This window comes from Mus pahari, chromosome 16 (assembly GCF_900095145.1).
Source record: "Mus pahari chromosome 16, PAHARI_EIJ_v1.1, whole genome shotgun sequence".
NCBI classification, from domain to species: domain Eukaryota; kingdom Metazoa; phylum Chordata; class Mammalia; order Rodentia; family Muridae; genus Mus; species Mus pahari.
In genome coordinates this window covers 63,979,297-63,990,595 of record NC_034605.1, presented here as the reverse complement: position 1 = coordinate 63,990,595, position 11,299 = coordinate 63,979,297, and the positions used below count along the sequence as shown (strand labels likewise).

Genomic DNA, 11,299 nt, shown 5'->3' with positions numbered 1-11,299 from the left:
CCTAAAATCCCATCTCATTAAGATGATAGAGGACCTTAAAAGGAGGACATCAATAACTCTCTTAAAGACACACAGGAGACTATATGTAAACAGGTAGAAGCCCTTAAAGAAATTTCTCTTCAAGAAATACAGGAAAACATAATCAAACAGGTGAAGGAATTGAACAAAACTATCAAGGTTCTAAAACTGGAAATAGAAACAATAAAGAAATCATAAACAGGACATCCCCAGAGATGGAAAAATCTAGGAAAGAGATGAGGGGTTACCGACACAAGCATCAACAACAGAACACAAGAGATAGAAGAGAGAATCTCTCTACAGATTTGCCTGTAGAAGATACCATAGAACATATTGAAGTATAAATCTTTCTCTTGCATGGTCTATGCTTTACTCTCTGAGAACTCTTTATGGCTGGACCAGCCAAGTCACTGCATATGGTCCCAATATTCAGATTCTTTCACTGGTTTCTGAAGTGTCAGTGTCATGTTTGCTATTGCTTTCTCACATCTGATACTTATTATTTGGAACCACCTGTGCATGGGAAGATGCCCTGTCTATTTTCTGCTGGGAAACAACTTGTTGTTTGGGAGTTAAACCTATTCCTCCTTCTGTCATTTCTACTAAGTTGGCTTTAGGTTCAGAGCTAAAATGAGGAGCCATTATGATAAGACTCCTGTGCTTTGTGTGTCAATAGGGGTTGGGCTTTGATATTTCAGATGTCCAAGCCATCCCCAGTGTGTCACTCTTCTTGTGGATCAAGATGTAGAACTGTGATCTTTCTCTAGTACCATATCTGCTTGCATGTAAACATAAGGGCAATATACTAAAAATTGACCCCGAAATTTTAAGCAAGACTCAATTATATGTTTTTCTTTAAAAGAATGGCCATGGTCACGTTGTTTCTTTACATCAATAGAAACTCTAGCTAAGCTATCATGTAATAGGAAACTGTAAAACCTTTGTAAAGGATGATATTTTGAAAGCATTTGCTGGGGGCTAATTTCTTTCCAAGTGGTCCACTTTCAATACTGGTACAGAGGAAACTACTTCCAATATGGTGATGGTAAGGAAAACCCAACATGTTGATGGTAAGGAAAATTCCTAAACTTAGAAATTGAAGTGAGGGGTACTGTAGTTGAGGACATGATTAGAGGATTGTTTAAAAAGTCAAGAGTCTCTCTAAAGAAAAGTAATTCTTTCCAGAGAGCTACTTGGTCATGTTTACACAGCAATATTGTTGTTCCTAAAGCTAGTGTGATGTACACATCTGTGATAGAAGTGGGAACTTTCAGTTGATATATGTGGTATCCAGTGAAAAGATTGACATTTTAGAGTTCTTGCCAATAGGTTCTTGTTGTTGTAGGGCCTGGTGCTGTTTGTATTTTGAGGGTAATTCTGCTCTCCTGGTAGGGGCTGCAGACAAGGCATGAGTCATACTCAGGGAACTTCTTGTGAAACAATTCTCTAATGAATAAAGGAGCCAGTCATTTGCAAGATGACGGAACTTCCAGGATGGACAGTGGAGAGAGAAAGCAGGAGAGAGTGAGGTCCTTTTTGGATAGCGTGAGGACAAGATATAGCTATGAGTGTCTTCCAGTTTCAATGGTGGATCCATCAGGATTTGCCACCAGAGGATTTAGATTTAATGAAGGTTACAAGATTAGGATTATAGTTTTTGCACTGATTGAGTTACTGTCATTTCTGAACTAAGTTTGTGTTGCATATCCCTTCATGTGTTGTCTTGTCCAGGTTCAAGAGACAAAGGTCAGGTGGCAAAGTGTGTGTTTGCATAAGGTGCACTACAAAGTCCGTGGGGGGGATTTGAAGCACGGGGTTGGTGGCCTAGTGATCTGCCAGTGGGAAACTAGGGAGCTGGGTAGAGAGATTGTGGATCTCTGAGTGAGAGAGGCTCCATGAGACAAAAACTGGTCAGGCATTTCCCACCAGTGCTTGGCCAAGCAGAGAGTTGACTGCATAAGCGTAGATTGAGACTGTTTTATTTTTTCTTTAATATTTCCCACAACAGATTCTCTATTTTAATTGGACTAAAGAAAAGCCAGACAGTTTAAGGGGACACTGAGAGCAAGGTGATTCACCTTGCTACTTTGGTTTTAGTCTTGAATGTTGTTGTCTTCTTTGAGCATCAATTTCCCTGAAAGAATCCTATCAAAGTCAGGTCTGCTACACCTTGAGGGTAGGAAAAATTACTCCCAGGTATGTGTTCTAGGATTTCATCCTTGTTTATTTATCAGGAAATGTGGTATTGGTTTATGAAGAAAACCATTTTTTCCTTGAGCCACTCATCAAGAAAAATGTCACACATGAAGTGATTGACAGGCACCCCTTCAGGACAAGTAGCATATGATCTAGTTAGAGCCTGTAGGTCTGAAGCCTGAAGCCTAATCACATCATTGCACAGTAAACAGAAGGCCAAGGTTGGAGGGTGGGACTGACTAGCCAGAGACTTGCAATTTAAAGGCTTTATAAAGAGTTGTTGGCCCTGATCTGGGGGAATTAAGTAACCTTTGGAAAGCTTGCAGTGGACCAAGGAAGCAGCAGTCACCACAGGTGGCATCCTGCATCCACCAGAGTAGAAAAGTAAGTGTCCATGGGAGAGAGCCTTGAGAGACTCCATGGATACGCAATCAGTGGCCCAGGAATGAGGATATTTTGTTAACCTCAGTAATTCTGCTTTGTGAAGGTAGACAAGGATGGGGAAGCTTGAGAGGAAACCCGACATCTCCTGGGTTCAGGTTACTATAGGTTCCTATTACATGAAAGTGTGGTTCTTTCTAGAAAGAATGACATCTGGTACCATATATAGTAGGGACATAGTCATTTCATCCTGAGATTACAGAGACCATTTTCTTGCATATCACCACTGAATAAAATCTGCTTTTCATGGTTGGCATGAGCAGTTGTGGTAGCAAGTGAGTGCATCTCTAGTGAAGAACTATAGAGGGAATGACTTAAGAGACCCAGCATATCTTGATCTGAAATTGCAGTAGTGACTTTCTCAGGTATTTCCTCTTCACTAGTGGCTCTGTCTCACAATGGCTTTTTTGTGTAACTCTCTTCTCACTGAGGCAATGTGTGTTGTTTCAAAGACCTAAGGGTCGGACAGATGAATTAAGAGCATTAGAACTTCCCTGATTTTGTGAGGAGGTGCCAAGAGTTAATGTTCAAATAAGCCCATCTCTTCACTTATGTTAGGGAGAAATATGATATTGTGTGTCCTGAAAGCATGAGGAAATCTTGTGCTATGTAAAAGAAGCTTTGCTTTATAAGAAATCCTAGGTTACCTATGTCACAGCCCATAGTTTTATGAGTTTTGAACTTTGTTTTCTCAATAAATTTCTAGTAGAGATGCAGTTTGCATTCCTAGGATTGTTGTCATGTGCTGCATCTCTCTCTCTCTCTCTCTCTCTCTCTCTCTCTCTCTCTCTCTCTCTCTCCCCTCTCTCTCTCTCTGCATCTACCATTTATCTATCATGTCTAACATATCTATCATATCTATCTATCTTTCTATTATCTATCTGTCTATCTATCTATCATCTATCTATCTTCTGTCTGTTTATCTATTTGTCATCTATTTATCTATATGTGTATTATCTGTCAATCATCTGCCTATCATCTATTTATTTATATATTTATCTCTCATATATTACATCTGGATTGAAGTTTCTCCTTTCTTCAGTCTTTTTTTGTGATTTTTGTGCTTTTTTTGTGGACTAACTAAATGCCATTCATTGAGTCTGTAGTACAAATATACATTTAGCCATTTCCAAAATCTTTGGATAAATCTTTGAAAGAATGGTTCAAATAATTTTAACTACCATGGATGGTTTTGTTTTTCAGGAAGGAATAGGAAGGCATTATAGAAGTGTAGGTGCAGTCACACCTTCATTTCTCTTCCCTTTCTATATTCTTGAGATATGACTCCTGCTGTCTTCCTGGCCATCCTGTGCTTGGGAACAGTCTCAGCAGCAGCAGCACCTGATTCCATTTTGGATGCTGAATGGCAGAAGTGGAAAATAAAACATGGGAAAGCATACAGTCTGGTTGGTAACTTTGGAACTGTACAGAGGGAACCCAGAGAGCTTGATGTTGGGGGTTATGGACATAATAGAGGGCATAGAAACTGCCTTTTTCTGAAGAATTACATGAACTCAGGTGAGCATAGGGTGGTCGGGATCTGTGTTCCTAGACATGTGACAAATGGTTTGCTTCAGTGTCTTGATCTCTCTCTCTCTCTCTCTCTCTCTCTCTCTCTCTCTCTCTCTCTCTCTCTCTNTCTCTCCAGTTTTTCTTCACCTATTGCAGCAAGTATTTGGTCAGCTTCTACAGTGGTGAAAAACAAATCATCGATTATTTCTATTTCCAGGGGGAAGAAGGACAGAAGAGAGCAATATGGGAAGAAAATATGAAAAAGATCAAACTGCACAATGGGGAGAATGGCCTGGGGAAGCATGGTTTCACCATGGAAATGAATGCCTTTGGTGACATGGTGCCAGTGACACATGCAGTATCACAATGTTGTTTTCTCTTCAATTCATTGGTGTCTTTTGCTTTTCAATGATTTATGTATTTTTTTTCCTTAAAGACACTTGAAGAATTCAGGAAATTGATGATTGAAATCCCAATCCCAACTGTCAAGAAAGGGAAAAGTGTCCAGAAACGTTTGTCTGTTAACCTGCCCAAATTTATAAACTGGAAAAAGAAAGGCTATGTTACCCCTGTCCGGAGACAGGTAATAATATGTCATATGCCCATCTTCCTCAGCCACTGAGGAAATTGTGAAGAGCCATGTCTGTGTGGATTGAGTGAGTTCATTTTTTTGACATTGTTATTCTTCTTGTGCATTTATACAAGGCATATTGATCATTTCACCCACCATTACCTTAGAATTGTGTCTCCAAGTAGTATATGGCATCATATCTTTAGACTTCATGTCATCTTTCATTACTATTTTATACCTGTCCTTATGTGCATATATACCAATGATCACTGTTTGTCCTGAAAATCCACCAGCAGGCAAATCTCCAAAGAAGACCAACCTTCTCTTGACAGGTTTCCATCAGCTGCAAGTTGTTCATTTTCTGACACAGTATTCAGCTGTCTGATTTGGAATTGCTATTTGTTTATGAATGATTGTCTCTTGTTTTTTTGCTTAGGGCAGATGTAATTCTTGTTGGGCTTTTTCTGTGACTGGTGCCATAGAAGGACAAATGTTCCAGAAAACAGGCCAACTGATCCCTCTAAGTGTACAGAACCTAGTGGACTGCTCTAGGCCTCAAGGCAACTGGGGCTGTTATTTGGGCAATACATACCTTGCATTGCAGTATGTGATGGAAAATGGAGGTCTGGAGTCTGAGGCAACCTATCCATATGAAGAAAAGGTAAGTATTTTTTTTTTTCAGTATTGTCATATGAGGGCTGTTGTAGTTTTGCCTTTGCAGGTATGACCATTGATATGGTTTCGGTGTAGCTGGTCCTACTTCTACAAACATGGAAAACATATAAAACCTTTATATGAAATATGCATTTCTTCACTATGAACATTTCTTATTGACAGTGAGAACGAAATGGGTGTCATCGGTAATATGATTTTCAGTCCCTAATCTCCCGGTAGAATTTTATTTCTAGGCATGATTTATAAAAGCCCAGATGTGGGAATGCTGAACTGTAAAGACCAGAGCATGGTTCTGACTCCTTCTCCACAGGGCCCAGAGGGAAGTAACCTTGTGTTTTAACTCTTTACATTTTCAAGGCAGGATCATGCAGGTACAATCCAGAAAATTCTACTGCCAGTATCACAGGCTTTGAGTTTGTTTCAAAGAATGAGGATGCCCTAATGAATGCTGTGGCAAGTATAGGGCCCATTTCGGTCGCAATCGATGCAAGGCATGGATCGTTCCTGTTCTATAAAAGAGGTAAGCATTTGCCCCTTTTGATATTAGTTGAAAAAAATCTGTGATGTTCCAAGGCATTTCTGTTCAACAGACCATTTTTCTTTTTCTTTTTCTTTTTCTTTTTCTTTTTCTTTTTCTTTTTCTTTTTTTTTTGGTTTTTTCGAGACAGGGTTTCCCTGTGTAGCCCTGGCTGTCCTGGAACTCACTTTGTAGTCCAGGCTGGCCTCGAACTCAGAAATCCACCTGCCTCTGCCTCCCAAGTGCTGGGATTAAAGGCATGCGCCACCACGCCCGGCTCCCATTTTTCAAAACATAAAACTTGATGTATTCACGTGGCTTTGCATATTTTATGGCTATCTATTCAATAACCTTGTGTATCACTTGCACTTGATATGACCTCCCCCTTGAATGCTTAATTCATGAAATTTACTGTTTCACTTATTTTCTCATTTTTTCTACATGTGGTATGACTTTAAGACTTTTAGTGAAATGGCATTTCTAGAATAACTTAATAAGGGTCTTGAATTAAGTAAGTTATGTTCTAGGTTGCTTTCTTGCAAAGGGGTTGTATCAGTGAAAACAAAATGTGAATGAACATCATCTATGCCCTTTTGTTATCACTTGAATTTCTCTTGATTCTAATGAGGACCCATATTAGGAGTCCTGTCCATGACCAAACCTATTGTTACCAGCAGAAATCAGAAAACAGCTCACTTTTTGTTGGTGACCATTTCCCTTATCATGTTACTGGGCCTCTCACTGCTTTATGGATTTTATATTTCAGGTATATATCATGAGCCAAACTGCAGTAGCTCTGTTGTCACACATTCTATGCTACTGGTTGGCTATGGCTTTGCAGGAAGAGAATCAGATGGAAGGAAATACTGGCTGGTCAAAAACAGGTATAAACTGCCAAAATTATTTATATTTGGAGTTGGGAGGAGATATTTTTCAGTTTTTTGTGACAGTTTGTAGTAGTCCCAGAAAATATTGTTCCTCTTAACTTAAACAAAAACATTTTCTTTTACTTTTTTTTTATGGATGTGAGTGGTGTGTGTGCATAAGGCCCCATGAGACTGTGTGCGTGTGTGTATGTGTGTGTGTGTGTGTGTGTTTGTACATACATGTTTATGGGCACTTGTCTATTTGTTTATATACAAACCATAACTTCATATCATTTGTCTTCTTCAGTTGTCCTCCACTTAACAGTAGAGACAGGGAGTCCTGCTGATCCTAGAGTTCACTCTCTTGGTTAGTGTGTTTACTCTTTGTTCCCAGCTATGCCCTGCCTCTGGGAATTTAGACATGGTGTTAAGGCTAACTTACATTTAAGTTTTATTACATTTATTTATACATAAGTTTCTATGAGTGGATGCTTTATGTTGGCAAATTCCGTGGAGACCTAAAATATGGTACCTGAAACTCCAGTAAGAGGGTGTGTGATCTGAATGATGTTGGTGCTGGCTGGGAGCCATTGTTCTCAAATTCTTACGCATTGAGCCATCTTGTCATCCCATCTTGGCTTTCAATGAGATCCTGGATTTCAATTTCAGTCTTTCATTTTGCATGGCATGACCTTCTTTGGTTTCTCGACAGCTAGAATAGTCAATTCATACTGCAAGGTCACACTGTTCTTCCACTAGTTTTCTTGTGTACTAATCCCACGTTTGTGCCATCGATTTTCTAAAACATGACACAATCATTATTTCTGAACTACCCATGAGAGGAGAGTTGTATTATCATTTCCTTGCTGAGATTTTCATAGTCATGTGTGAGAAAATTCTTGGTTCTAAGGAGTTTACCCTCTGCCTATTCCCATGCTTTTTATTATGTTGCCACCTGCTCAATGCTCAAATGAGGAGATATTATAATAATCCACTGTGCTGTGCAATTTTCACTAAATGGAAAACATGATTTCTTTTAGCATGGGTACACAATGGGGCAATAGAGGCTATATGAAGATTGCCAGAGACAAAGGTAACCACTGTGGAATTGCTACATATGCCCTTTACCCCAGAGTGTGAACTGCCTAGTGCTGACAAGGAAGAAATGGACAGAGGACACCATGTAGAGAAGAGGCACTTCCATTTCAAAACAACTGGCCACTGTTGTGTATATAAGACACTGCAGTTATTGAAAAGCCAGTTGTGATAAGAATTTTGTGATATATTTATTTTTGTAAGTCATGACCATTACTGTAACTGATACCATACCCTGGTTTGTATTTGATTTCTATAACAATGTTATTTCTATTTTTCCTGTAACAAATTAAGTCTTTAGCAATCAAGCTTTCTTTAAATATTGCTGAGCCAATTTTGATTCTTCTGTTGAGAGTTCTCTGTTTGACCTGTATCCTCTTTTTAATTTGGATGATATTTTGGTATTTAATTTCTTGAGTTCTTTATATATTTTATGTATTAGTCTGTGGGGAATTGCAGGCTGGTCTCTAGTCAAGCTGAGGTCTGAACCCCGATGGTCATAATTCACCTACATGACACAGTAGGTGTTCTCTCATGCTCCTGGAACTCTGGCCCCTTCCTAAGGTACCACCTCCCACAGCCCCCACAAGAGAAGCATGGTCAGTAGTCATGTAAGCAATGGCCCAAGCTTCTGCCCTTCAGGCTAAAGTCCTCTCCAGTTACCTAAAACAGTTACCTACAATTAGCAACAGTAAAGAACATAAAAGGGGCTGTTAGGCCCCCACCTCACTCTCTTACTCCTTTATTCCTTTACCTTTCACTTCTCTTACTTCTCTTTCCCCTCCCCTTTCCCTTCCCCTCCCCTCGCCTCCCCTCCCCTCCCCCCCTCTCTCTCCCTCCCTCCTTCCCTCCTCCCTCCCTCCCTCCTTTCTCTCTTTCCCCTGCATTTCTATAATAAAGCTCTCAAACCATAGAGAGTCTCTACTCCATCTAGATCCGCTGTGCACTCTCTGGTCAGTGTTGGGAACTTCTTCCCCTATTTCCTCTCTCCTATAACTTGGGGCTACAGGATGTCACCTTAGGGTCCCTGGTCAGAGGGGGGGTTGCCCCTTCTCCACCCCCCCCCACTGACTGGGGTCAGAGGCTTGGATTTCCACCTGGGAGCCATGTGGAAAGTGCCTGGCAGTCTCCCCATGTCTGCCTGCCCATGGCACAGCAACTCTGGCCAGACATGCCATATTTTTCCTCCCTCACTTCTCCCCGGGCCTCCTCCCCCCTTTATTTTGTTCCCAACATTAGTCCTCTTTCAGATTTGGAATTGGTAAAAACCTTTTCCCATTTTGATGGGATCCAGCCAGGTATCCAGTTTGGGTATTAAGGGAAGGCAATGAAGGGTGGCATTTATGAACAGGGAAAAAAGCTAATGGCTTTTGGTGATTGACTCCCTTTAACTATTTGCTGTCCTGTGGTCAAATGCTGCTGGCTGCTGGCTGCTGGCTGCTGGCAGTTAGTTCCTGCTTATGGCAGTAGAGAAGTAATAAGGACAGTTTAGTTCCTTAGACTCTTTTTTTCTTTGACACTTGGTCACCTCACTAGTTAGGTGAGTGGCCCACAGTTTGTTAAATCTTTGTGAGCCAGAGAGAAATGAAAAGAAAGAAACTAACACAGAAAAAGCATACACACTCTGAGTGAAGTGGAGGAAGAAAAATTGCTTTCTCTAAAAAATTATTTCATGTAACTGTCAGGAAGAACTGTTGTAGCAGATCAATTCATTACATGATTTTTAAAGCACTTTTTCATTTTAATAAGTTTAAGGTAATAGCTCATGTCTTAGATCGATAAGGTTTAAGGAGTTACAACAGAATAGTTTACATGTCTTTTCCTTAAACTATTATGTGACAAAACATTCATGATCTGTCTTCTAGATCCATCAGTTCATCATCAGTTAGTTAGTTTGTGTATGTATGTATGTATGTATGTATGTATGTATGTATGTATGTATGTATGTATGTATTTATACGAGCACACTGTAGCTGTCTTCAAAAGCACCAGAAGAGGGCGTCAGATACCATTACACATTGTTGTGAGCCACCATGTGATTTTTTTGACTTGAAATCAAGACCTCTGGATTAGCAGTCAGTGCTTTTAACTGCTGAGCCATCTCAGCAGTCCCTCATTTTAACTTTAGAGACATAATTTTTTTCTTTTTTTCTTTTTCTTTCTTTTTCTTTTTTTCTTAGACAGGGTTTCTCTGTATAGCCCTGGCTGTCCTGGAATTCACTTTGTAGACCAGGCTGGCCTTGAACTCAGAAATGCACCTGCCTCTGCCTCCCGAGTGCTGGGATTAAAGGTGTGCACCACCACGCCTGGCAAGAAATAATTTTTTTGTCTCACATTAGCACTGTTTTGTCAAGAGACAAGTCATCTGCCTTGTGTCTTATTATTTTGAATTTATGTATAAACTTGTCAATATTGTGCTTTTAGTCCTTGTACCTGCTATGAATTGTCCATTTCTAGTATATGACCTTTAGTTACCAGATCATGGTCTCATACCAAACGTAGAATCTGTTTTACTTGACTGTGAATTTGTTCCAAGCCTGCATTCTTTTCCTAGTGCAATTATCCTGTGACTCATGAAGGTTTATCGAACTCTTATTTGCAGCTTTCATTCTATAGAGTTTGAATATACTTGTATCAGTTTAAGAGTTCTGTAACATTATCAGAAGTTATGAAATAATCAATTAGTCTATACAGCATTACTACATGAGAGTATAACATCATGTTGATCTGCAAAGAATTTGCCCAATAATGTGGGCTGATGGCCAGGAATCATTAAGCTATGTAGTAGTGATAGGAAAGACATATCAATAGCAATAAGCAATCCTGGGATGAAGTCTCTGAGGACCCTGCATCTCAGAGCTCACCCACTACTGCCATGGAAAGTGGTGGGCCATCTTCAGAAAACTCACTTGCTTGCTGTCTTAGTCAGGGTTTCTATTCCTGCACAAACATCTTGACCAAGAATCACGTTGGGGAAGAAAGGGTTTATTCAGCTTACACTTCCACATTGTTGTTGATCACTAAAGGACATCAAAACTGGACCTCAAGCAGGTCAAGAAGCAGGAGATGATGCAGAGGCAATGGAGGGATGTTACTTACTGGCTTGCTTCCACTGTCTTGCTCAGTTTGCTTTCTTATAGAACCCAGGACTACCGACCTAGGGATAGCATCACCCACAATGGGCCCTCCTCCTTTGATCACTATTTGAGAAAATTCCTTACAGCTGGATCTTATGGAGGCATTTTCTCAACTGAACCACCTTTCTCTGTGATAATTCCATCCTGTATCAACTTGACACATAAAATCAGCCAGTACACTTGCCTAGCCTTTCCTAGATAGAATCTGTCAATATACTGTAGGTTGCTGCCTTGTCTGAATGATGGTATCATTTGCCTTACAGAAGATTTT

General features: G+C 40.1%; 1 protein-coding gene across 3 annotated transcripts; it reads left to right on the top strand.

Moving 5' to 3' along the window:
• Positions 1–2,510: 2,510 nt before the first annotated feature.
• Positions 2,511–8,154, top strand: LOC110333875 (cathepsin M). Of its 3 annotated transcripts, none has more exons than XM_021215641.1 (8): positions 2,511–2,598; positions 3,934–4,061; positions 4,385–4,507; positions 4,604–4,750; positions 5,175–5,399; positions 5,771–5,933; positions 6,697–6,814; positions 7,837–8,047. In XM_021215641.1, exons 2-8 carry the CDS (start codon positions 3,936–3,938, stop codon positions 7,934–7,936), a joined length of 1,002 nt encoding a protein of 333 aa, XP_021071300.1. In that variant the 5' UTR covers positions 2,511–2,598; positions 3,934–3,935; the 3' UTR covers positions 7,937–8,047. The 3 variants fall into 3 exon arrangements, with proteins under 3 accessions (XP_021071300.1, XP_021071301.1, XP_029403395.1); XM_021215642.1 differs by having other exon boundaries at positions 2,539–2,598; positions 3,859–4,061; positions 7,837–8,154; XM_029547535.1 differs by lacking the exon at positions 2,511–2,598 and having other exon boundaries at positions 3,936–4,065; positions 4,392–4,507; positions 7,837–7,936.
• The last annotated feature ends 3,145 nt before the right edge of the window (positions 8,155–11,299 follow it).

Excerpts from the sequence above, each read along its gene's own strand:
- LOC110333875 (XM_021215642.1), top strand. The coding sequence starts at position 3,936 with ATGACTCCTGCTGTCTTCCTGGCCATCCTGTGCTTGGGAACAGTCTCA. Across the intron at positions 4,751-5,174 it reads TTACCCCTGTCCGGAGACAG|GGCAGATGTAATTCTTGTTG; the intron begins GTAATAATATGT and ends TTTTTTGCTTAG. Across the intron at positions 6,815-7,836 it reads TACTGGCTGGTCAAAAACAG|CATGGGTACACAATGGGGCA; the intron begins GTATAAACTGCC and ends GATTTCTTTTAG.